At 47.3% G+C, this 24,908-nt stretch overlaps 6 protein-coding genes across 6 annotated transcripts; 2 read left to right on the top strand and 4 right to left on the bottom strand.

Moving 5' to 3' along the window:
• Positions 1-684: 684 nt before the first annotated feature.
• Positions 685-1,221, bottom strand: N7466_004297 (uncharacterized protein; the record flags this gene model as incomplete). Its single annotated transcript, XM_057163694.1, has 1 exon — positions 685-1,221. One exon carries the CDS (start codon positions 1,219-1,221, stop codon positions 685-687), a length of 537 nt encoding a protein of 178 aa, XP_057022375.1.
• A 258-nt stretch (positions 1,222-1,479) lies between these two features.
• Positions 1,480-1,788, bottom strand: N7466_004296 (uncharacterized protein; the record flags this gene model as incomplete). Its single annotated transcript, XM_057163693.1, has 1 exon — positions 1,480-1,788. One exon carries the CDS (start codon positions 1,786-1,788, stop codon positions 1,480-1,482), a length of 309 nt encoding a protein of 102 aa, XP_057022374.1.
• A 3,718-nt stretch (positions 1,789-5,506) lies between these two features.
• N7466_004295 (uncharacterized protein) lies at positions 5,507-6,181 on the bottom strand (the record flags this gene model as incomplete). Its single annotated transcript, XM_057163692.1, has 1 exon — positions 5,507-6,181. One exon carries the CDS (start codon positions 6,179-6,181, stop codon positions 5,507-5,509), a length of 675 nt encoding a protein of 224 aa, XP_057022373.1.
• A 9,316-nt stretch (positions 6,182-15,497) lies between these two features.
• N7466_004294 (glutamate dehydrogenase) lies at positions 15,498-17,264 on the top strand (the record flags this gene model as incomplete). The annotated part of the gene is made up of 3 exons (XM_057163691.1): positions 15,498-15,577; positions 15,794-15,924; positions 16,059-17,264. The coding sequence occupies exons 1-3, from the start codon at positions 15,526-15,528 to the stop codon at positions 17,262-17,264; spliced, it is 1,389 nt and encodes a 462-aa protein (XP_057022372.1). The 5' UTR covers positions 15,498-15,525.
• A 796-nt stretch (positions 17,265-18,060) lies between these two features.
• Positions 18,061-21,230, top strand: nut1 (putative RNA polymerase II mediator complex subunit Nut1; the record flags this gene model as incomplete). The annotated part of the gene is made up of 3 exons (XM_057163690.1): positions 18,061-19,491; positions 19,542-20,073; positions 20,134-21,230. The coding sequence occupies 3 exons, from the start codon at positions 18,061-18,063 to the stop codon at positions 21,228-21,230; spliced, it is 3,060 nt and encodes a 1,019-aa protein (XP_057022371.1).
• Positions 21,231-21,309: 79 nt separating this feature from the next.
• On the bottom strand, positions 21,310-21,726 carry N7466_004292 (uncharacterized protein; the record flags this gene model as incomplete). The annotated part of the gene is made up of 2 exons (XM_057163689.1): positions 21,310-21,463; positions 21,497-21,726. 2 exons carry the CDS (start codon positions 21,724-21,726, stop codon positions 21,310-21,312), a joined length of 384 nt encoding a protein of 127 aa, XP_057022370.1.
• Positions 21,727-24,908: the final 3,182 nt, after the last annotated feature.

Here is a 24,908-nt window from a genome sequence, read left to right as displayed (position 1 = left end):
TAACAACTATCTAAACATGCGCTGCAAAGTGCAGTTAAAGCCGCGAACAAGGCATAGAAACTGCAATAAAAGGCGGTTCTAACTGGATGACAATCCAATTAATTGAACAAAACGGCGAAAGGGTGCAACTGCGAGGGGCTTAGTAAGTCAATGAGATTCAGCGGCCATGGATGCCGTTGAAATGTAGACGAGGCAGCAGTTCACTGCTAAGACCTTTTATCGCTTGTAGTGGAATTTAATGTGATGTGGCAATCAAAAACAACGTAATTGTTTTAAGGCCCTGAACTCGAGAAGAACACAGACAGGGGAGAAAGAGAAAAGGAGAAGAGGAAACAGGAAGGAAAGGACAACCTCATGTTGTAGATGGCGGCACTAACTCTTGTGTCTTCGAAGACCATGAGATTGGCGTACCATTGAGGAAGAAGATGAATCCTTCAATAGACTTCCTTAACAGCATGTCGTTTGCATGTCATGCATCGAGGTAACTGACCAGACCTGTCATATTAAGTTTCTCTCTGCTCAGACTGACACCCCCTGGCTTCATATTGTTGAACTGCAGACCCAGTGTTGTTTTCCCTGTTACATAACGCAAGACCTGCTTAGACAGTCTCAACGCATCTTTCAACGGGAAGGTCACTGCTCTTTGCAGCATTCCAGCGACATAGAACAGGTCTGGACTAGTCTTCATGACAACCATCCCAATTTGCCGACTCGAGACCTCAATTGCTCGATCTCATCATCGTTTCGGCGTTGTTCCTCGTTGATGTCGTCTTGCGTCATCGGAAGGGTTGTTCCAATTGTAGCCGGCACTTTTGTCGGCTTTGCATCTTCCATTCTTTCAACTGATAGCAGGTCTCGAGCATATTGAGCTTGATCGAGTTCGATGCTGTACTCGCCTTCATGCTCAGTCTTTGTAATGTACGAGCCTAGGAACTTGGTTGGATCGCCCATATCCTTGATCTTTAATAAGGATTTGACGTCACTGATGAGGTTGTCGCTCAGTAGGAGTAGAAGCCACTTCAACGTTGTACTCCTGTATGGCATGAGCTTGTGCCATGTATTCGCTCTCTCCAGATGTTTGGAACTGAGGGTGACGGCGGTTTGTTTGCGAGATTGCCACGAGATGGCGGCACCGGCCAATTTGAAGACGTACCCTGAATCCTGATTTGGAGAGACAGACTGCGGTATGCGGACCTGTCTTAGTCGCATCGGTGTATCCATGTAGGCGCATATCTGGCGTAACGTTGGCGTTGAGGGTTGTTTCGTGATAACAAAGGCCAAGAGATTTCATATCCTATGTCAGGTAGCGGAAGACCCTTTGAACGCTTATTCGGTGATCATCACTGCACGGGTTAGCGAGCGAGTCAAGCGAGATTTGACGTTGCAAATGCAATATCAGGACGAGTCATTACCACTTTATTTTCACGCCAATGTTCTGGCTTCTCAGCTCATGCGCAGCTCGCTGCCAGGTCCAGCTGGTCAGCCCTCAAAGCCGGCATCGAGATTGCTGGATGCATTCTCTGCTCTGCCGAACAGACAGTCTAAGGCCATGAAATGATCTTCCCAGATGTGTTTCCATATGGCAAGATCGCCTGTCTTCCTGCAGCATGGATAACACTCGTGGCACACCCAGTCTGTATCAGGTTGTGGCCCTTCGGGGGAATAGGGCATGACATGTAGAGCAATTTGGAAATGGTGGCGCTGCTTGAGGTGTATCAGTAGGGGGAAGATATCGCTGAATTCCTCGTTATGTTCCAAGCACAGGATGCACCAGTCTTGAGACGACATTTTCCTGGTGACCAGTGCCGCGCTCGTCGTATTCTTCTCCGGGTTTGTAGGATCTTCAAGGACGTGACCTCAACCTTGAAATTTGAGGGGTTGCTATTGAGAACCTTGAAAGTGGAGAAATTGCTATAGTTCATCGACGGTCTTTGGTAGAAACAAGCTTGGAAGCATGACGAGACGAGCAGGAGAAACCAACATTGAGTTATTTATACGTTTGCCCCTTCACTTCGGGAATGTATTCATAACACATTCAATTTTCAAACGAGAACAATAAAAATATAGTGAACAATAAAAAATAGTAGCAAGAAAGGTAGTAGCGGAGGGGTCGACGGGTGTATACCAATCCTAATCGGGAAGTACCGTACTCTCGTGCAACTAGCTATTGGAGACAGACAATAAAGCGAGAGAAGTGAACCTGAAAGTAAAGCGAGAAGTGAGTAGAACTCATAATCAACTCAACGTTGAATGAGCATTTGATAACGATCTTTTGAAGTCTGCGCATTTTGACTACCAGACTCCCTTCCTCTAAGTGACGGTGCGCTCTTCTCAGTAAGTGAGTGCAATCACCAAACTGACTAAGCGGCCCGCCCCACGCACACAAAATCGCAATCCCGGCACGAAGCCCGGAGTCCAAGCCGCCAACCCGAAAGCCGACTAGGGCCAAAAAGAAAAAAGAACAAACCCACCAAGTACGCTACATAGGGCTTTTCTGTCCCCTTCCCGAACTATACCCGGGTGATCGCGCGAAACAGGCGTTAATGGAGACGATGGAGTCGGCACCCAAGATTTTCTCGTGTTTCAGCTGCAAGAACCATGGTTGTTGAAGAGGGGTTTGTTCTTGTTCATGTTCATTCCTCAGGACACTGGTACGATCCACTTCGGATAAAACGGCGACGAGACCGTTCTTGACAGGTAACTTAACTTAGCTTCCAGACTTGACTAGACTAAGGACGGAGTAACTAGTTATCCGTCAACTAGTTTTGTTTTGTGTCTTGCAAGATGGACGGGCAGTTGTGGGTATGCGTGTGGATCAATATTGAACCGGTGAGTCGAGTCTGGTGCTGGGAAGTTTCCAGTGCAACACAACAGCCCTGGGGGTAGGTACCGTGTAGGTACTGTTCAAGTCTGGAAATATTGAACGCCGAAGTACATAATGCATGTGTACTTGAGGGGTGGATGATCAAAGCCACATGTCGTACTTTTTTTCGAGGATCGAATAAAGCCACGATAGAATTTAATCGGGCGATCGAATCGATATCATTTCCTGCATGCGAAGGCAAGGAAAGTACCGATCTGCAGTCCACTTTGATCAATCGGCCGAAACATTGAAGATTTGGGTCTGGGATTCGGAGTAAGCTTGTTTCAGGGGTGAAGGACACTCAGGATTGGAAATAAATAGAAATTTAAGACATTTCAATTAATGATTACTCTACTTTTTACATATATTTGTTCGTCCGATCTGTAGATCTCCATTCCACATGGATGTACGGAGCAAGGCGAGCCAGAGCCAGACAGGGATGTGTGTGTGGGGTGGGGGGGAAGAAACAAGAACCTTGGAAAAGCACCAAGCACAATTAACATTTCGTAAAGCGTACGCACGGCGTAAAGGAAATGTATTCCGCAAGACGCTGTAAAAAAGGGGGTTAGGTAGTATAGCACATACGTACATAGTGCAGCAGACACAGGCACATTCTAAGGTTCAAATGTTCCAAAGGTATTTCAATACCCCCCCACTTTCGACCAGAGCCCTACAATTGATGTGTACCCGTACGGAACAGAGAAAGAAGCCCTGCAGCACTCACTCAACATTGAGCCTCGCGGCGATCCATGGTGATCTGAAACCTCGCGATTCCACGCATCGAGTCAGCATGCATTATCACCTAGTACAGGCTTGCCAAGCTCGTAACTGATGATCTCGGAGAATTAAAATTTGCGAAATTTCCTGCGATCAACTGCGAGGAGACCAATAGGCGTGGAAGGACGGCAGGATAGGCGCCGAATTAATAATTAGCGGCCAAACTATAACTAGTTCACGCACTAAGGGGAGTCTTTCAGCCACGCCACAAACACAAAACGTCAAGCACACGGCACGGATCTGCTGTCGACTTGGAACTTGCTTGTTGGTTGGTGGGATTGTTTGGGGGTTGGGGGGGGCTATCGGGATTCGGATTCAGATCCCTATATGTACTCCGTATTGTGGACTGGGTTTTTCACATATGTGCCTAGAGTGGTGCTGGGTATGGAGTATAGATTTAAATTGAATAGTCCGGGTTTGGCCTGTCCTCCGGGTTCTGTTCTAGAGCTTGTGGGTTGGATGTTGTAGGGGTTTTACTGTGGTTGGTGGCGATTTTGGATATCTTTTTTCCATGCCGCGATTCCAACTTGAAGATTATGCTAGGGGTTCTTGTCGTGATTTTCGAGTCTTTTTTTTTTAATTGGTTTTTTTTTTAAACGTTTTCAGGGGCATGATGTTTGGTTGTGGTACGGACGGTTCCAGAGATGTGTTCGATCTGGAACGAATCTTGCGAACCAGATATTAAACGAACCGCGAAAGCTTTACAAGTTGAGAAAAATAAGAATAAATCAAACCAATCCCAGTCCCCCGTATGCGTAACTGGTCTCCTTATAACCCGATTCCTTTGATAGGGGGGATACCATTCTCCACCAAGGGACAAGGGACATGGTCAAGACTCAGCCTAAGCCAAATAAGCCAACCTTGGACCCAGAATACATGTGGGATCTGGATTCTGGGGTGTCCACAGCGGAAAAGCACAAAAGCACAAAGCACAAACTAGTGGGGCTGCAACAGGGGAGACATTTTCCTTTCTTTTTTCCTCGATTCTTATTTGTCTGTAGCCAGTCGAAAGAAGGGACAAGAAGGGGAGTTCAAAGAAAAGAAATAAAAATAAAAAAATAAAAAAACCTTGACGCTAGCACGGTTCACGGATTGGCGGAGTAGAAATGATTGACACTCAAGATTACCCTTTTGCTCTCGACTCCGGTGCCGAGACAACTTGGAGACCCGGCCGAGATGACGTCCACGGATTGTAGGAATAATCAACCTGTAAGCGGTTGGAAATCATTTGGAAAAATCCCTTTTTTTGGCTTTGATTTTCCCTGTTCTGAGGTGAATGAAATCACTTAGGGCGTCCCAGCTGGCTGGATCCGAAGCGCGTTCCAAAAATGCGAATGAGAACTGGAGGGGGGTTGAAATCGGTTTACCGTATTTTTTGCTTTCCCGGGTACTATGCATTCAAATCAAGCGCTCTGTGGAGGATTGGCTAGGTACTTTTATCGAACTGATCATACCGTGGTGCGAATGCAGGCCTGGATGCAGTTTGATTGGGTATAAGTAATGTTTCATTGGTATGGAAAAGGTATAGATGCATATATCCATCAGGTCTAGTTTTGGATAACAGCCACATAAATTAGATCCCCTGTAAATGCGCTGAAACCACCGAGAAATGATGCTCAGATGTCATGCAGACAACTTCAACCTCGGTACAAAATCTTTGTAGTAATGCTGTATGGGGGAAAGACGCTTTGGAGAGTCGACAATGAAAAAGAGAGGGTTGAGAAGAAAAGATTCAATCGCTGGACAAGAGAGACCAATGGGCTGAGAACTCAATGGAGATCAAAATCATATCAGAGAGATGAAAGAAAAAAAGGAGGGAACCATGCAAGAGAAAGGGAGCCGCGGTAATGATAATTTTTGTACTTCTCACCCGCGTGAACTTCGAGGTCGCGAGTTCTGAGAAGAAGAGTCCCTGAGAACATCTGGTGCACGCGGTCCAACCATCCAGTCTTCCATGGCGAGCCATTCACTCCAACTGCGCTCGGCGGCTTCAATCTCAGCGTCCAAGGGCCCCTGTAGCGGGCGCAAGAATGGGATCGTCTCCAACGGTGACATGTCGTAGTCTTTCTTCACTCCAGCCCAGCCTCCGCTCTTCGCAGCAAATAGATAGTTGCGACGTTCCTGCTCATGCAAAGGTCCAACTCCGCTGCCCCAATCATCACCAAAGAATCCATGCAAGACGCCCGGGAAATCCATTCCGGTGGCGACTAAACGGCGAATGTAAGGAATTAACGAGGCAGCGGGTGGGCTTGGTGGAGGTTGATGGCCCAACCCGGCTGCTGACGGATTAGAATGCGAGTTCGAGTTCGGGGTTGAGGTCGAATTCAAGATGGGGGTTTGTCGCTGGAAGGGGAGTCGGATATTCAAAAAGGCGGATAGCGCTTGGACGGGGACGCTGTGTTGAGCCTGGTCCAAAAAGTAGCGCTGACAGCTCTGATAGCATGGGTACCATTCGAAGATGTCGAAGTTGTCCTCTGCTCTTCCCGGGGCGCCGGCCAGGCCCGACATGATGGCCGGATCAAAATGTGGTTGGGAATTCATAGGTGGTGATGGATATTTGGGAGGTTCTACTGGCTGTCTGTTTTTGATGGGTTCATATTCTTAGCTAGGCGTTCCTCTTTGTTTTGGTGTGTTTTTTTCACGGTTTTTTTTTCCTGAGAGAAGGGGAGGGGTGTGAGAGTTTGGCGCTTCGGGGTTTCCGTTTGGGTCTCAGTGGGGTCGATTTCGGCTCCCAAAAGCCGCATCTGAACCAACCAGCCCCAAATGAAAGTCCGGTAGAACCAGTCAAAACTGAGAGGGAGAACGTCATAAAGGAAAGAGGGAGGAGAGGAAGGGAGGGGAATGGGAAAAAGGGAAGTGTTACTTGTTTGAAAAGAGATCCCTACCTCGACGAACCAGTACGGACACTCGGCGTCGGGAGGAAGGAGAGGAAGGGGAAGGCGGGGGAGCAGAGCGGAACAGGTCTCTGATGGCGCCGAGTCCTCGGCCAGATTGGGGCTTGTTTATGGACATCGATCAGGAAAGGACCATTTAGGGCAGCGACTCATGACAAGATGCCTGCTCAGGTAAGGGGAAAGAGATGGGTAATGTGATGATGAAGACCCATTGATCTTATGAAGTAAAGAAATAGCTGACATACATGTTGAGTGGGAGATGAAGAAGGAAGGGAAAGAGGAGAGTAGTAGGGAAGAGGGAAGAGAAGTCGATATAGTTAAAAGGGCTCAAGGGACAGAAATGAAGATCGCAAGGAAACTTTATTCTGGAACGTTCATAGAAAAAAAAAAAAGGGAAAAGTGCAGTTCGATGTATACGGAGTATTTTTGGTTTTTGAATCGGATCCATCAGAACGGGTCTATCCGGTTAGGCCAATCACTTCCAAACATCAGATCTTACTCTTTTTTCTCAGTGGAGACGATCTAGAGTACGGTTCAGCTTGACTTAGTTCCTGGTTCCTGGTTCTTCGTTCCACGGGACTTTTCATAAGTGACCACTGTGATGATTACTGGGATATCTACTGGGGAAGTTATCCTTGCACATATAGACAGATCTCATACCCCCGTTTGCCACTCCTCATTGGTTCCAAGAATCAAGACGGCGTCGATTCTAATCACCCTTACCCTTTCTAGCTCTCCCCTTTTTTTTAATTTTCTATTTTTTGATTTCTATTTTTTGATTTCTATTTTTTATCTTATTCTCCTCTTTTCTCTGCCGAGGTCTCGTAAGTATTATTCCCTTTTTTTTTTTTTTCTTTTATAAATTTATAAATTTATTTTTATCATATTTCGCTCCTTCATTCGATGCCCAAAGACATATCAGGCATCGAGGATTTTCTCATCACCGGGATCAGGGTTATCCAAAAAAGGGGCCCTTAACTACCTAGGTCCTACCTGTTCGGGGTGAATTATGCTAGACCCCGAAGGTTGTCGCTGCAAGGTGCCTAGTCATGATTGGAATTAAGCGTCCACGAGGACACTTGAGTTATGAACATTTCAATTATAAGAAAAGATGACTGGTCAGATGCTTCAAATGTTACTTTCCCCCACTTGGAATATATTGGCCATGTGCCCTGATCTGCACATCACTGCGCTTCAAATGGTTCCAGATGTCTGGAGAAAGGGCTCGTGGTTAGCATACCACTTTGCCTCACGTAAGGAATATTCCATACCTTTTCCAATAGCTTTCTAAATTCTTAATTTCTCTGTTCTTTCCCCCTTCCCCTGAAGAACAAGAAAAGAAGAAAACACTGGAAATATTTCCAAGGTTGTAAATATCCAAAATACAAAATATCAAATAAATTAAAATCAAAGCCAAAACAGGGAGGCAAAGGGAGAGAGGCAAAGAGGGGGGCGCTGCTGGATACCTCCTAAGAACCGATAGCTTAGTTTGCGATCGCGTGTGGCGCTACCCAATGAACTCGGTCTTGTTCGGAAAATATACGAAAGAGACAGGGAGAAAAAAATAAATTGCAGATTTGATCCATCGATCTTATTCAGCAGGCGCTTCAAAAAGCCAGCCGTATTCAATCCCCCCCCCCTGCAAGATCAGATCTCTTACTTTACGAACTATTCAAAACTAAAAAAACAATCGCGCTCGGGTCCTTCAAATGGCGTCACTAGAACACGATCTGGGATCTCAAGTCAGACGCGAGCAGGGACCACCCATCGAGCTGTGAGTCCTTTCTTACTTACCCTCTTTAGCAACTTAACCTCTTAGAAGCTACGACCTTATGTTACCCACCATCACAGGGACCCCAAGATGAGCAAGTGACAGAGCCGATCACTGGAGCTGTGAGTGGTGCTCCACATTTATTACGAAATATTGTGGTCATGGTGAAAATGCTTGATCGTAACTTGTTTGGGCAGTTCTTTCCCCTTTTTTCTAGAGTCGAGGCGAGCATTGCGGGTCTTGTCAGCTGCACGAAATCCATGACTCCAGTCCCAGGGGTATGGGATATTCAACTTGGACATTGAACAATGGTGGTTCCTTCAATTCCCAGTATTATTTTTCATGTTTAAACTTCTTTTGTCATTCTTTCTCTGTTTTGCCTTTCAATCTGAAGCTGACGATGGTCATTCTGATTAACTCCGGACTCCCTAATTTGCCACATGCGGAGGGCATCGAGATCCACTTTACCATGACAGGTTAATATGGGGTTTCTTTGCGCAGTGATTACGGAGTATGATCGCGTGTGCGTTGCTACTGCATGTACTTGCATGTGTACTGCATTTGGTCATTTATTCCATTTATCTGTTGATTTTCCTTTTCATTCTCAGGGGCTTTGGTTCTCACAACTTTCCAAAAAAAAAACCCCCCCCCTACTAATTAATCCCTAGGGGGGCCACAACAAACCGCGCGGGAACTGTAACCGCCGATCGGATGCATTATCCACAGAGTACCCACGGAGTATTATTTTTGGCAATTGAAAATAATGCAAGGCATCTCCAACATCCGGTTTTTCTTTACATCGGCTTTTGTCTCCGGGTTACACCTTTCGCGCTGTAAACTCGGCATTTAATAATACGCTCTGCAAGATACTGCGGGCCGAATTCCAGGATATGCACGAGGATATTTGGGTTTCGAGATGGATCGTTAATGGCGCCAGGGGGCGCAAGGTTTAATCCTATTTCCCGCAAGGTGGTCCCATCTTCCTTCATCTTTTACTTGTACAATATGTATTGAGGCTCGGGGTGGAATGGAGATCAATATTTCAATCTGCAAGCGCTTAGCGAGCTTCGAATTCTCCCTCCCCCACCCACCACCCCCTTTCAACTGGGAAGAATTATTCCGTCCCGACTCTATGGAACTTGGAGAAACTATCAGAGGCCCAGGCTCTAGCGCTCTGACGCAAATTGACTTGGATTATGCGGCAGGACGAATTGTCCGCGCTATTTTCACTTTCTTTCTGCACTGCTACCTGATGAGCCGCCGGAGTTGATGATTTGGGTTAGCCGGTCGCTAATAGCGCTGTTGGGTAAATAAAAGTCCAAAGTACGGCTTATTCGGTCAAAATAGGTTCGGAGTATCTTTTTAATCTACGCTAAAGACTGTATCTATGACTGCCCGTGGAAGAACACGAGACGACATCCTCGTGGATGCTGTCATAGATCAGTCCCGGCAAATTTGACTTCAACTTTGGAACTCTTCATGACCTCATGTATAATAATCAAATATTGCAATGAGCAATAGCGGTAAGACCTTACTTCAAACCTGACTCCCAACAATGCACAGATAAGCAGAGCGTGCATATACTTTATTTATTGCATCACGATTCCAGAAAAGAAAAATGCGTACACCTTGCCGCTTCATCCAAATCTATCCTCGTGCATAGTGAGGCGAGTGAATGGCATAAATCTACAAATCATAGATGCAGTAACTCATGATTCCAAATCATTTACTTCTAGAAATTTAGCCGAGGCGGCACCAGAATAAGAAGTGATCTATCAACTTTCCGTCACCGCTCAACCCCGCTACCACTTCACTAGGAACGTGCCCAGGAAAGAATTAATCAATTCGTAAATCGCCTTGGAAATGAAGTAACAATGAGGCATTTCTTCCAACAGTTCCAGAATCAAGCAAGGACTCATTTCACAACATTAAACCTACTACCTACAGACACGTACTATACAACCTTGGAAACATTCGTAGTATACATGCACATATGTATCCATGGATGTTTTGCCACTGACGTTATGTATGCGGGAAGACATCTAGGTAATACCCCCTCTTTCCATACACGTTCACTTCAGTCGATAGGACTCAGTGCTGGTAGATGTACTTATATATTAGGTATACAGTACTAATTTGAAGACGACAATATCGAGTAATTTTATGTGTCAAATCCCCGATGCCGTCCGCCTCCCCTCAGGTGCTCCTATGATAGGGAAACTACCTGCAGACCTCGGGTGTACTTCAACTAGGCTGATCGCCCTATCATCCCTCGATGTGTCGGAATGGAAGACACTGCGGAGACCGCCGATGCCCTGCGCTTTGATCCGTGTCTCACAATGCGCATCGGGCACCAGCCACTGTGGCTAAGCAGACACACCTGTCGAAAAAATAAAGATTTAACTAGAATGTTTACTCCACATTTTTTGAATGCACGTGGCTGGTTCTGGATCACTTTTTGGATATCATATTGCGTGAAGTTTATGTAAAATTTAAGCTGGATCTCATATCTCATGCATGGGTGAGTCTGGGGTAGTTTGGTGATGTGGGCTCCCCTGCGGGCGCTAGGTCTAGGCTAGGAACGCTTGCGGCTTGTGGGGTTTGGGGCCGGGCCAGAGTTGCGATTTTGGTGGGCTTGATATTGATGTACGTTGATGGAATCCACTATTTTTGATGATGATAGTGCTCCCTTTATATTCCTGTAGTCACTCTCGCCAAAGACAGGTCTTAACTGTACTCAAAGTGTACTGGTGGGTCATCCTCCAGATGTCGTGGCTGATTCGGGGTAAGTAGACTTTGCTGAGTAGCGCATTAGAAGTATATTCGAGCGACTTGGACTGGGTGATCACTCACTCGGGAAGAAGGAAGATAGACACTCTGGAATGTTTGTATCCATGTTGAGTTCCAATTTGTTTTCAATTGGTTTTGATCAGATCCAAGTTTGGATTGTGAGTTGTATATTAAACCCCCCAAAGAAAAGAAACAGCATGAACTTTGCGGCATGTGCTGTTATTGACCTGTTTCCTCCTCGAGAGCATACTCCCATGCACGACAGGGAAGTGGCAGGGCCGGCGCGAGGGGATTACAGGGAGGTCATCTTCATTACCAGAAGCAATCTATGAGAAGAACTCGATAGAAATATGAGAGGGTGACTGTTGAAAGAAGCCTAGAGAAAAGAGCCCTGGAGAGTCAACACATTGAAGTGAAGTGAATGATCCTTATGTACCCATGTAACAGGAGAACTCTCATTCACGCCTTTGAGTCTCCGTTCAAATCCCACATCCTAAACGGTAAGGTCTGGCGGGCGACATGTTGTTGACGAATGGATTTTTTGAGTGGATTGACGCGCAAATTCCGAAAGGAACTTCTGCCGTTTGGGTAGTAAGAAGAAGATCATGCGGCTCTGCTGACTCTGTACGCCGCTGACACCGAGTTTCAGTTGTTCGCCGTTCTTCAAGAGTTTCTCGATAATAGAAAGGGGGGTAGATCTAGCACTACTACCCATTATGTATTAGGTAGTAAGCCTGCGGCTTGGTGCCAATATTCGGACTTCCTCTTGGTATCTTTCGCCTCCGCAAAGCCTTCCTGTCGAGTAAAGAATACCTCGCGATTTTACCGCAAAATCCCCCTCTACCAGTACTGATGAGCCAATCACCCAACGATCCTTTTACTCAGAAAGTTCAGCAGCTGAGAGCTGATTACGAGGGGAAAAAAGCTCAGTCCAACTTGGGTCCTGCCGGTGGTCGACGGGTAATCGATCTCAGGTTGGAAATGGTTGATGGTGTGTTTTGCTACCCGTATTGGTATGAGCACCATTCTATCCTGCTAGCTGATATTCCCGGCACTTTGTCTGGTGATATCCTCCGCCTACACTGAAATCTGCCCGACTCAGTTAATGATAGCAACCATGGCAACCATGAAATCATCAGTGACCAGATACGCCTCCTGGAGGATGTACCACCACTTCCAAAGCTAGACGATGACTCTGAGGTACTGATATAATTATTGCCTCACTACCTATAGTCGAAGTTGATGCTAGCAAAAATTTTGTCAAAAAGGGCAAATATAAGAGCGAGATCCGGAATCTACTTAAATGCCAAGGTGATACTTGCCTAGGAGTGCCAAAATCATCGCATATCATTCAGTTACAAGGAAAGTCGCCAGGTGGGGAGCTGGTTTTCGAGAAGTTCAAGCCTCGATACGTTTTAGGCCATATTTATCCCCTTGCAGTCTACAAAGATTGGATTCTGCAGATAATCTCCGGGATGAAAGGGCTTCATTCACTTGGGATTATCCATCGTGATATTCGCATCGATAACATCGTCTTCTCTTCTGATACATCTCGCGTGCTTATATGCGATCTCGAGGGTCGTTAGGGTAATCGTCTGGCTCCTGAGATCTCTCGCGAGCCGGTTTTGGATACTGGCTGGACTGAGAAATCGGACATTTATGACCTCGGTTATCTGATAAAAGGTATGGTATACGGAAACGTCCCGGTAACGTCCCGGTAACGATTGCGGTGGAGTGGCCTGTTCCCCCTCCTCTGGATGCTGTTTTGGAAGCTTGTACCAGAGATAGGCCCGAGGAGCGCTCTAGTTTGGATGATATTTACGCTATGGTTGACAAGATCCAAATCACTACTTGATTCAAATAATAACCAAGTCGCTTTGAAACGCGTCGAATGCTATGGAATTTTTAAAGCGGGCTGTGGCATTTTTGACAAGCAGTGTGGTAGGAAAGAAGACCATACCAACATCCAAACCCATAACCTTGGGAGTACAAAGCGCAACATGTGCAGTGTATCAGAATGTCCACGATAATCAATTAAGCGGTGAATCTGGTGAATGGCAGGCCATAAATGATGTACTTGCTCAAATATGCAAAGAGCCTCAAATAGCCTAAATCAAACCTTATTATATATGCCATCCAGCCAAATGCAACAAACCCTGACACACTAAATGTACCAATTAGGACCAAAGATTGATAAGATTAGCGCACGTGCAGTAAGTAGCACCTGGGCACGTACCATGTGTCCACTAACCAGGGTTGAGGAAGCTAGTCCCAGTCAGCAGAGACTAGATAGAAGCTTAGCTAGATTGGGATCCAAATCGGAACTCGTTCCATCTTTCCAAAGAGGGTTTGGTCCCGCCTTTTGTTCGGGGAACCGGGAAATCTGGACATTGCAGTAGTTTGCATATGGACTACAGGGGGTCTCCGTTGTCGGCTGGTTCTTTTGTTGTGGTGGTTGCAAGTGCAAAGGTTGTGGTGAGATTGGCATGTGCTACGCGCATCTTAACTACCCCATACAGCAGTGAAGTCTATCAATTAATAGCGGGGTGATTTCTTCTTTGCCACCATATTTATTGCTTGAGAAGTTTGTTCTTTAGTTATAGTAGTCAATCGGATTATAACACGTGCACTTGTAAAAGGCAACCATGCGGATTATTTGGAGGCGAAGGGGTAGAAGGCAAAAGGCAATATCAGCCTCATGCCGGTCTTTTGAGGGGGGATTGGTGTGCAATGAGGGGAAGGAAAAGTAAAAAAAGAAGTAAACTAGAAGGAGAGTTTGAGAGTATAGAATACGTGGTCAATAAGAAGGCAACCGGCAAAATGACAACAATCCCCAGTGGCAAGAGTGTTGGACGCCGTTGCCGCCGATATTGAGCGTGTTCCCCAGCCTAACCCACTCACCGGGGTGCACACTAACTTGAAGGTTCCGACGCTCGGGCACAGCAAATAGGGTTGATAGGGATCCTTGGCACACGATATCTGTGCCTGACAAAGTCAAGCCCCGGATAACAATGCCAGCGCTAGTGCATGCGTGAGCATGCACCCGTGGGTGCATGGTTGTTTACTTCATTGATTACTAGTAGTATACAAACACTCAAGTTAATACAATATTGATTCTTCTAAAAGGTTGGAAATTGGCTCCGCGGATAAACCGAGTATAAGAATGATGGTCTCCAGATCCTCTCTGGAGGTGAACCCCTCTTCAGCCCTTCAGCCCCCTCTATTTTACCCCTCCACCCTCACGGAAGGCTTGTGGGGAGAAATGCCGAGATTGGGATTTAATATTCGGAAATTTAGGGGGAAATGGCCGGGGAGGCGATAACCAAAGTATTGACGAGTATTTACCAGTGAAAAGGCAGCATGATTTCCTGTGAGTCAAACGGTTATGAAAAAGAATTGACAAAGTTAGTAGATAAGGTGGTGGGGGACACGGTAGAATGTGTGATTCGCCGCTTGCAGGACAGGGTCACGTGACGCCTTGCGCCCTCTTCCCAGTCTTGGCTCCGAAGTAGGAAGTCGGTGGCGGAGTGGAAAAATAATGAAATGAGAAAATTGGTTCAAAAAGGTAAATCTCCTGAGATGTATATAGAGTGTACAGCATATTGGGATTGAGAGGATCCTGGCATATATCACTGCGTCATGCATCGTGTTCCGTTCTCCGCATTTCGAGGGTCTTTTTTTTTTTTCTTTTCGCTCTTTCCAAAGTTGCTAGGTTACATTGTAGGAAATTCTTACTACCACCGTGGTCTATACGACATAAGAGAAGAAGACATGGGAAATAAAGTCCAATCCATGAAGGCTTGATTAGGGGAATTTTTATTTTTTTCAGTTAGCCAAGGCCAATTATCGTCAAGTCGGAGAGGACCGATCCGATAATTCCCCATCAATTAACGACTTCACGAATTTGACACGGAACGAGCAAAGTGGAAGATGGTGGAGCCCAGCGGGAATGACCATTCGGTGACTGTGATTAGCGGGAGCTAAGTAGAGTGTGCCGCCACCAGCAAGATAAGCCCATATTTCTGTGACCTTAAAGCATAAGATAAAAATTAGAAACTCCAATGAACTCAGCTCTGAGCCAAGTGGACCCCCCGAACTTCGGACGTTCTTCCCACGGAAACCAGACCATGTCCAATCCTCCCAAGAAACTGCCCGGGTATTCGCTGTGCAACCATCGCTCTCTCCATTCAACTCCCGTTCTTCCTTCCCCGTCACGTTGTCCGGATTCTCTCGTCCGACTCCGGTCCTTTCTCCTACCCCACTCCATTGCTCTTCGGTCATCACCTGTATATATAATTCTGGCTTTCCCGTCTTTTCTTTCCTTTCCTTCACCTACGCTCTTACCTTCCCATCTTAATACAACTTGATCTAAAGATCAATATATACCCGAAGGTCAATCCAAGAGTCGATTTCAAAATATATCAGCCATAATGACTGCCCAGAACCTCCCCTCCGAGCCCGAGTTCGAGCAGGCCTACAAGGGTATGTGACTTTTATCATTCCGTATCTGAAATCAAATGATTTCTTTTTTACTACCCCTCCAACATTGGGATTGCCCCTCCAATACCCCTCCATTGCCCCTCCATTATCTTTTCTGATCGGGTTCTATCTCCCCGACTTAATCCTTTATCCATTCGGCTTCCTCGGCAAGTGGACTTTCGGCAAGTTCTCAGCTAATCATATCGTTTTCCCGAACAGAGCTTGCTTCCACCCTCGAGAACTCCACCCTCTTCCAGAAGAAGCCTGAGTACCGCAAGGCCCTCCAGGTTGTCTCCGTCCCTGAGCGCATTGTTCAGTTCCGTGTTGTCTGGGAGGATGATGCTGGCAATGTATGTCGTCATTGAGAATGGAAAAAGGGAAAGAAAAAAAAATTTAAAGTTACAAGTAACTTTTTTTTTCTCTCTCTTTTTCTTACCCCAAAACCTTGGAAGCGCATTCCGGCTGACAATCGATCGCCATCTAGGTCCAAATCAACCGCGGTTTCCGTGTCCAGTTCAACTCCGCTCTTGGCCCCTACAAGGGTGGTCTCCGTTTCCACCCTTCCGTCAACCTTTCCATCCTGAAGTTCCTCGGTTTCGAGCAGATCTTCAAGAATGCCTTGACTGGCCTCAACATGGGTGGTGGTAAGGGTGGTTCCGACTTCGACCCCAAGGGCAAGTCCGACAACGAGATCCGTCGCTTCTGTGTCTCCTTCATGACCGAGCTCTGCAAGCACATCGGTCAGGACACTGATGTCCCCGCTGGTGATATCGGTGTCACCGGTCGCGAGGTCGGTTTCATGTTCGGCCAGTACAAGAAGATCCGCAACCAGTGGGAGGGTGTCCTCACCGGTAAGGGTGGCAGCTGGGGTGGTTCTCTCATCCGCCCCGAGGCCACCGGATACGGTGTCGTCTACTACACCGAGCACATGATCAAGCACGCCTCCGGCGGCAAGGAGTCCTTCGCCGGCAAGCGCGTCGCCATCTCCGGTTCCGGTAACGTTGCCCAGTACGCTGCCCTCAAGGTCATCGAGCTCGGCGGTTCCGTCATCTCCCTCTCCGACTCCCAGGGTGCTCTCGTCCTCACCGGCGAGGAGGGCTCTTTCACCGAGGAGGAGATCAACCAGATCGCCGCCATCAAGGTCGAGCGCAAGCAGATCGCCGAGCTCGCCTCCACCGCTGCCTTCAGCTCCAAGTTCAAGTACATCCCCGGTGCTCGCCCCTGGACCAACATCGTCGGTCGCATCGACGTTGCCCTGCCCTCCGCTACCCAGAACGAGGTCTCCGGTGACGAGGCTAAGGCCCTGATCGCCGCTGGCTGCAAGTTCATCGCTGAGGGTTCCAACATGGGTTCCACCCAGGAGGCTATCGATGTCTTCGAGGCCCACCGTGAGGCTAACCAGGGTGGCGCTGCCATCTGGTACGCCCCCGGTAAGGCCGCCAACGCCGGTGGTGTCGCTGTCTCCGGTCTCGAGATGGCCCAGAACTCCGCTCGCATCAACTGGACCCGCGAGGAGGTTGACAACCGCCTGAAGAACATCATGGAGGACTGCTTCAAGAACGGTCTTGCCACCGCTCAGGAGTACGTTACCCCCGCCGAGGGCTCCCTTCCCTCCCTCGTTGCTGGATCCAACATTGCTGGATTCACCAAGGTTGCTGAGGCCATGAAGGACCACGGTGACTGGTGGTAAATCAGTCATCATCACAAAAAGTTTCTTTCTTTAAAAAAGTGATGATCCTGTTTCCTCATAACTGTATCCTGAGTGATCAGGTTCGGTTTTGACGCATTTTATTATTCCGAATTATGTCGAGCGGGTTTTGGATAGAGGCGCCGGTTATGTTTTTTGCATTTGATGATATTCCCACTTTGAGCATTTGGCTTTTCGTCTGCTTTGGGATCGTCATGACGATTATGAAATTGAATGAAGTATTCCAATTAATTATTCTCCTACCTGTAGACCTGTAGTTCTTTGAACATATTAGGTAGATTTGCCTGTACTGTAGAACAATTGATCAAGTTCCTTTTATAGAGCTCATCGACCTTGCCCATAACCCAGGCGATGTCTGACCATAGACTTTTTGGTACCGCGACGCGTCGCTTCGACATGAATGAGTTTCCACGCTTCTTGGACTAATAAACAGTAGTGGGTTGTAATAAAAAACATGATGCATTTGAGGTAATTATTTCCAAGTTGCACCCCCTTTTGTCAAAATGCTTCAATCGTAGTGACATTAAGGGAGCTTCACCCCATCATGACATGTTCGCCAGTCGGCATAACCAACTTGGCATCGAATACGCACGAATCCACGTGATCGTTCATACACGAGTTCACGTGACCAACAAACAGACGCCATCCCTCGGCCCAATCATTGACGATGATCTTGACCTGATCCACGGCCAGGTGCAAGAATGCCCGGCATCAGTCTGATGTTATAAATACTCATCTTATAATTTGATCTGTCGTCTGGTATGCGCATGGTCTCAAAATGCTGCAAGATGTGGCGTCTCCCGAAAAGTGGAGGACCTTCCTCCACCAATGTTTAGCGCATCGAGTAGATGTCGACGAGTTCAAAGACTTATCCAAATTGATGCTCACGCGTTCTCCAGTAAAAGAGGATGAGCTACTCGATATGCTCCTTGAGGCGCGTGGCGCCTCCACCATCACCTGGGATCCACTCCTGCCTGTTTACGTCGACGGGCTTTGCAAGGCTGGCCAGATCAAGGCGTCTTCGGCGTTGACGAGTGTGCTCAAGCATTCTTCAATTCACGACCAAAACGGAAATCGGAGCAAAACCTCTACGCTTATGACTGATATCAAGGTCATCGGGGACGTCATGCTTTCTATCTCCACTGGGGCCATCCCGCGGTCTGCCAATGAAGCTGCGGAGCTCTACACTGCCACCGTAGAGTGGATATTTGCGGTCGTTTCGTCCCATAAAAACAATATGGGCTCACCGCAGCATATGGGTGGTTTGATGAGCTCCCCTGACGCAGTTTCGTTAATTGAGTCGATCGGGATTCTGCTTGCTGCGCTGTCGGGCACCGCCAAGGGCGTGGAAACGCTTTCCAGCGACTCACAAAAAGGTGTAATGAAGGGTCTGAAACAGAAACTGGGCCAGGCCCTCTCCGCCTATATTCCTCTCTGTGTGGATGTTTCGTTGCCTCTGCGTCAGCGGCTGGATGCACTGCAGAAAGAATTCAATCTATATGGGGAGCAATCCTCAAAGCCATTAGATCATTCCGGCATTGATGGCTTGAATGTCAATGCTCTTCAATTCGAGGGGTCTGTCATGGATGGTCCGATCATTAACACTAGAGCTGGCATCTATGTGTATTTGAATTCCATGCTCGCCGGCCGGCCCTTGGTCGATGACTCTATGCTCCTCAATTATCTCACCAATCGATATGAGGGCCACCAGGAGGTACTTATCGAGGAAATGATTACGGCTGCCTTTGATGTCTTGTCCAATGGTGTCTATCGCAATGAATCTAGTCGGACGATGTTCCTTTTCAGATCATTCCTAGTCAACAAGCTGCCCGCGTTTTTTGCCGCAATGACGGCCGCTGCCATGGTTCCGATAAATGTGGAGATTTGTGTCAGCCAAGCATTAAACCGGTTGGATCCCAATTTGTTTCCCTCTTTCTCCCAAATGTTTTCGATGCAAGGCAACAGCATCCTTTCAGATGCCCGCCAAGAGTTCTTATTCGCCTGTGCAGCTCACAGGCTCATCCCAGAGTCCAGCATTGAGCGTCTTCTAGGAGAAAATCCCATGCAAACACTGCCTGTTGGAGGCCCATATCAGAAGGACGATCTGATTTCTCAGATCAACAGTCACCCAGACCGTGCTGATCAATTGATTGGCGAGATTGAGTCTATGGAGGGTAATGCGGGTGCGATCGTTGGTGCGATTACCGAGGTAAGTAGGTCAGCAGTGATAAATGTGGTCCATGGCTAAATCTAAATTAGGTCATGTTTACTCTTTGCCATGGCCGAGAGACGATCGCGTTGAAGGGCATCTGCAATGCGCTCTCCCGACGCCCACAAGCTCTCGATGTTGTCTTATTATTCAGGACCACGAGGCAGGTTTTGCAACCTCTCTGTGACCTTCTGGATACCTGGCGGTGGGATGAGGAACAAAGTGAGAATCAACCGGTCTATGATGAATTCGGTAGCATTCTTCTACTGGTACTTGCCTTTAAATACCGCTATGACCTCAGCCCGTCAGACCTTGGCATTTCCAGTAGCAACTCCTTCTTGTTGAATCTTCTGGATAGAGGTCCCTGCAGCCAGAAGCTGACGGAGCTCAGTGACAAGCAGAACACTGACCTAGGTGGATGGATTGGCGCTCTGTTCATTGCCGAGGGTATCAATGAGGAGACCATGGCATCTTGCAGTCCACAGGAATTCTACCTTCTTGTGGCTACATTATTCGACCAAAGTCTTGGAGCATGTGAATCAGGGAAGATGGATTTCGATACATTAAAGGGAGGACTTGAATGTAAGATCAATCCACAGTCGCCGCGGGCTTATGAATGGTTATGAACTGACGTGATCCCAGATTTGCTTGAACCCTTCTTGTTGCCATCGTTAGTGCTCGCTTTGACTTGGCTGGGCAATCACATTTGGGAGTCAGAGACTGACCCCGCAATCCCTTTACGGACGCTATATTCTTTGGTTAAGCCAAGCTCCATCTCTGGCGAGGCGCAAGCCATCCATCATACGGTTCTCAGCATCACTGCCCGCCCTCTCGAAGAACGTCTCAAAGATGTTCGAACTCGACACCAATCGCGCTCGGATATTAAACCAATCCTAGACGCGCTAGAGCCGTACCTTGCCTTCCGCCGAGTAGGTGCTTGTCACCGCTCCGAGCTGGAGGGATGGTCCACACAAACCGTGGGTGGCTTCCCAGGGAGCATCCGCAACACATTACAGGCACTTGTGATGTGGAGTACAAACTCGGTCATGAATATGGCACCACAATCCTACTCGCATCGCCAAATACTAGCAGGGATCCGCATCCTCGGTGCTTCTCGAGTCCTGAATGCCCTACTCGATGAACTAAAACAGCAAACCGAGACCGGCAGCGGCGACCTGGCCCTCGATATCGTCGCAACAATCACCAGCGCCCCGATGCCTGAATCCTTCGCCGTGGACCAGAACAGCTGTCATCCCGTCGACCCAACCAAGGAGGCTCTTCCTCGCTGCCAGATCCTGACCTTGCGTGATGCGCTAGCTCTTCAACACGATAATGTTCCCAAGATCTCGGAGAAAGATCCACTACGCGCGGAGATCATTGTCCGTCTCTGGCGCCGCGTCAGCATGTTGACTACGCCCCCAGCTCAAGTCCCAAATATCGATGTAAGCAGCATCATTCACAATATGGATCTTGGCGTCGATGCTTCAGATCGCATGGATCTTGAACCTTCTGCTGGTGTGGGTGGTGCTGTTGGTGACGACGATTCCGAGAATATTAACCAGATGCTCGATAATGCCGCTGCTGCTGCGGCGGCGGGCATGGATGGTGGTATAGGTCAAGATATGGGGTTAGATGAGGGTACCGCTGGCATGGATGCCATTGACGATGTTCTCAACGCTGCCGATATGGCGGTTGGGAACCCCGAGTTCCTGGATCTGGATATGGAGGGCATGTTCTAATTATACAGCATAATTACTTTGAATGAAAGATATTATATTCTATTCGGTATGACACGCTAGCACATCGTTGCAACGCTTCCTATACTTTCATCTCCGCCTCAATATCGTTTTCGCTTGAAGATTCTCCAGGTATCAATCTCAGATCAAGAACTTGATCATTGTCTCGCCACCTCCTGTCTGCAACTAGAGTGGCCTCTTCTTGTTCTTTCATATCCCCTTTATACTCGTCATTTCTATAAAAACGGAACGCGTTAGCTCGAGTTCACCTTTTCAAATGTCTCATGACACGGTACAGAACAGCGCAGCACGTACAAATTCCTGTCGCTTTATCCACCTTCCCCACAAGTTGAGGCACACCCGAGTGTGGAAACATCTTTTCGATCAAAGCGCCGGGGGATGGAAGAAGTCCTCGAGGAGCGTTGCCCGAGACAGGGACTGGCGCTGCGGCCGCGAATGAGGAGAGCGAGAGCGCAGCGAGGAAGGTTGTCAGCTTCATTTTGTGTGTTGAGATGTTTTTTCCTGGCTCGGTTGAATGATCGGGTCTGGTTGCATGGTTAGTACAGTGCATACATGATCGTCACATTCAAATATTCTATTCGAAGTGCTTATCGAGTCACATACTTGACAATCGGACTTGACTTGGCCTTTTCAAGAATATGGGATGAAAGAGTATCGTCTGTGCTACTTCGCGGTCCTTGTATACGAGGGAATAGATTAATAGAAATAAACACGAAACGAGCTCAACTGTTTTTATTAACCCCCTCCTTCCCTCCCTCCCAGCTAAACCCCAACACCGCGATAGGGATAAATTGTCCCTTATCCCGTGGTATGAAGGCATCGATCCCAAACTCAGCTCGACGTGAGGAATCCTCGAACGCGACGCGTCGGCCGCCCTAGCTGGACACTGACTCAAATGAATGTTCGAAACATTGAATGTTTTGATTTGATTTGATTTGAACAAATGCTTTCCGTTTCGCTGTACTTTACCTTACTGACTTTCAATCTTACCTGCTCGTATCTACGAGTCAAGCAGAGTTTCCGTCTTCCCCTCTGCACATACTTCCGTCCCCCGTAAACGATGCAGGCAACCCATTTAGAAATAAGATTTTGAACATATTCCCTTTCCAAGCATTTGTCACTGCTCGCTTTGGTGGCTTTTCCATGTGTATTCTACAGGTCACATCTTGACTCTTACATTAAGACGCTGCCAGGCGCATCTCGAAGCGATCCACGCATGCAAGGGGGTGGTTTCGGGAAAACCAAGGATGAGGTGTCCTGTCAAAGGGAGGTTTTCTGGGATTGCGGAGTTCCTTTTCAGGGTTCGATGACATGGGTGGGATAAACGTTATTTGGCGGGCGCTTGGAGGCGTCAATAAGTACTTCTGTATTGTTGGGTGTTGGGAGCTTACTTTGATCTGTCGAATGCGCGTGGACAGGTTGCCGCAGTATTCGGATAGGTGTCGCTGACCTCAGACTGAGAGATCGAGATCGAGGGAACATTTGTTTTTTGGGTTTGAACTTGTGATTGCTGTGATACCAATCAATTCAATGTTGTAAGATTTCATGTTTTTGAATAGGTCTTGCTAAGTGAGGGGAAAGGGCTGCAGGTTGGGGTCCTGATCCTTGTCTGGCCCTCACGCGGTTTCATCCACATGAATATATACACCTTTCACTCTGAAGAAAAAGTTTATTGACAGCCGATCTATACACCAAGCATCAATTAATATGTACATAGTAAGCCAGAATTCAAATTTTCATTCAGACTTGAAATTGTCGGAACCTTGGAACATTGAATATTGAAATGTCAACCTTCAACATCCACGGATATATAGTACAGTATCCATCATCCCGCATTGACTGCTCAACGTCAACAGGCAGCCGGGTTGACTCAAGTGCTGAATCGGTGATTACATATACCAGTGCTAATATGCATAGTCATGAATTTTCTACTGCACATCTACCTTGAGTGCTAGTATGCACTTTGCGCATCGTCCTGAACATTTGAAAAGCATACCTGACATCTGGACATCTGGATGCATCAATTGATGTGGGCACTTGGTAGAGCAGTACTTCAATGTTTACATAGGTATGCATGTTTATGTAGCAGCGATGCTCATCTTCAACATTGAATCATTCCAGATGTCACCGAAACTTCAATCTTTCAAACATTCAAATGTTTGAAAGAAGGATATGCCGTTTCTAAGGTTATTGCTTCTCCAAAGTCAAGGAGGCGGATGCAACAATATGTCCACGGGTACATGAACGGAATATACCTATGCTGGATTAGATCGATACCTGTTGACCTGAGTATCTCGACGAGCCTCGGGCACCATGGTAATTGATTCTAACCTTCTTCAGGTACATACATAGGCCCACGGGTAAAGGCTGTAAGCATTTACAAGGTTATACCTCCAGGGCTAGGTATGGATCTATTGATTGATTTTCATACACATTCCAAGGTTCTAAATATCCACTTGGCTTTTGATAATTTACTAATGAACCACTCAATTATTGACGTTCAATTCATGAACCACGTGAAAACAACATCGAATGAGTCCATGTGACCTTGCATTCAACCTTGGAAATTTTCGATATTGAATCCATCTGATACCTCAAGCTGCGGACCTTGACTCGGTCCAGTCTCCCTGACTACCACAAAACTCAGGTATGTACACCCGTGACAAAAGTACGTAGTGCCCCTTTTGCCTAGAGGTATCCGCCTGCACCACAACACTAAATCCACCTTTGATAAACCACGCATCTAAATATGGTGCTACCCATCCGTACCCCGTAGAGCTTGCTCTCATATAGTTAGTAGTAATGGAGTCCTCGCACCCACGGATATCGACCGAAATGAAGATCGTCTACAGAACAAACCAAGCCTTGTATCAAATATAGTACTGCAATGCGATGCGAAGCTCTAGAAGCTTTGCTTTGCTCTTCACGGACCAACAGATCCCGTGTCCATGTGTCACTTGATGATATCTATCAATCCCCGGGGCCCGCGCGGGCCGTTCGTACGGTTACGAGGTACTGAAACGACAAGCCGAGTCCAATTCTCCTTCCCGATCAGGCATGGACGATGGAACAGACGCGACGAAATCAAGAAATGAAATGAAATGACAAAAAGAAAGAGTAGCCCGTATATCCTAAATGAAGTCATCCACTCTGAGCTCTGCAATTGGACCTGGGTAATAAGTCCAGCATCCATCCCCCCCCCTTTTTTTTTTTGGCTTTTTACCTCATTAAAGGGACCAGATCCCGGGATGCGCTAGAACGCGATGGCGCGGCCACTTTTTTTTTCTAGACCTTCCATTGACAGCCACGGTGTTTATCGTTATTTACGTACTGGTGGCGCCGTGTGTTGGAAGCTCTGGTCGTGACTCGTGAATATTAGCGTTCGGAGTCCCGCTTGACGTAGAGGTGAACCCAGTCTTCCCGCGGGGCGCGGGAAAGATGGGGACTGGGAGATGAGATGAGGATTGAGGGTGGGTGGTTTGTTTTTCTTTTTTCGTGGTTGGTTCGGTTTCCACTTTGGTTCTTCCAAGCCTCGTGCAGATGGTTTGATCCTTGGCTGAATCGGAGTGGGAACTTGGGGGGAAATGGTGAATGATATCTTATCCGCTAGGGCTCTCGTAAGCGATGATTCGATAGGAAGGATTTATGTATACTGTTTGG

This window comes from Penicillium verhagenii (genome assembly GCF_028828195.1).
Source record: "Penicillium verhagenii strain IBT 33310 chromosome Unknown utg000005l_segment0_segment0, whole genome shotgun sequence".
Taxonomy (NCBI): Eukaryota; Fungi; Ascomycota; class Eurotiomycetes; order Eurotiales; family Aspergillaceae; genus Penicillium; species Penicillium verhagenii.
Note: the sequence above shows the minus strand (reverse complement) of the source record. Positions and strands in the feature narration are given on the sequence as shown.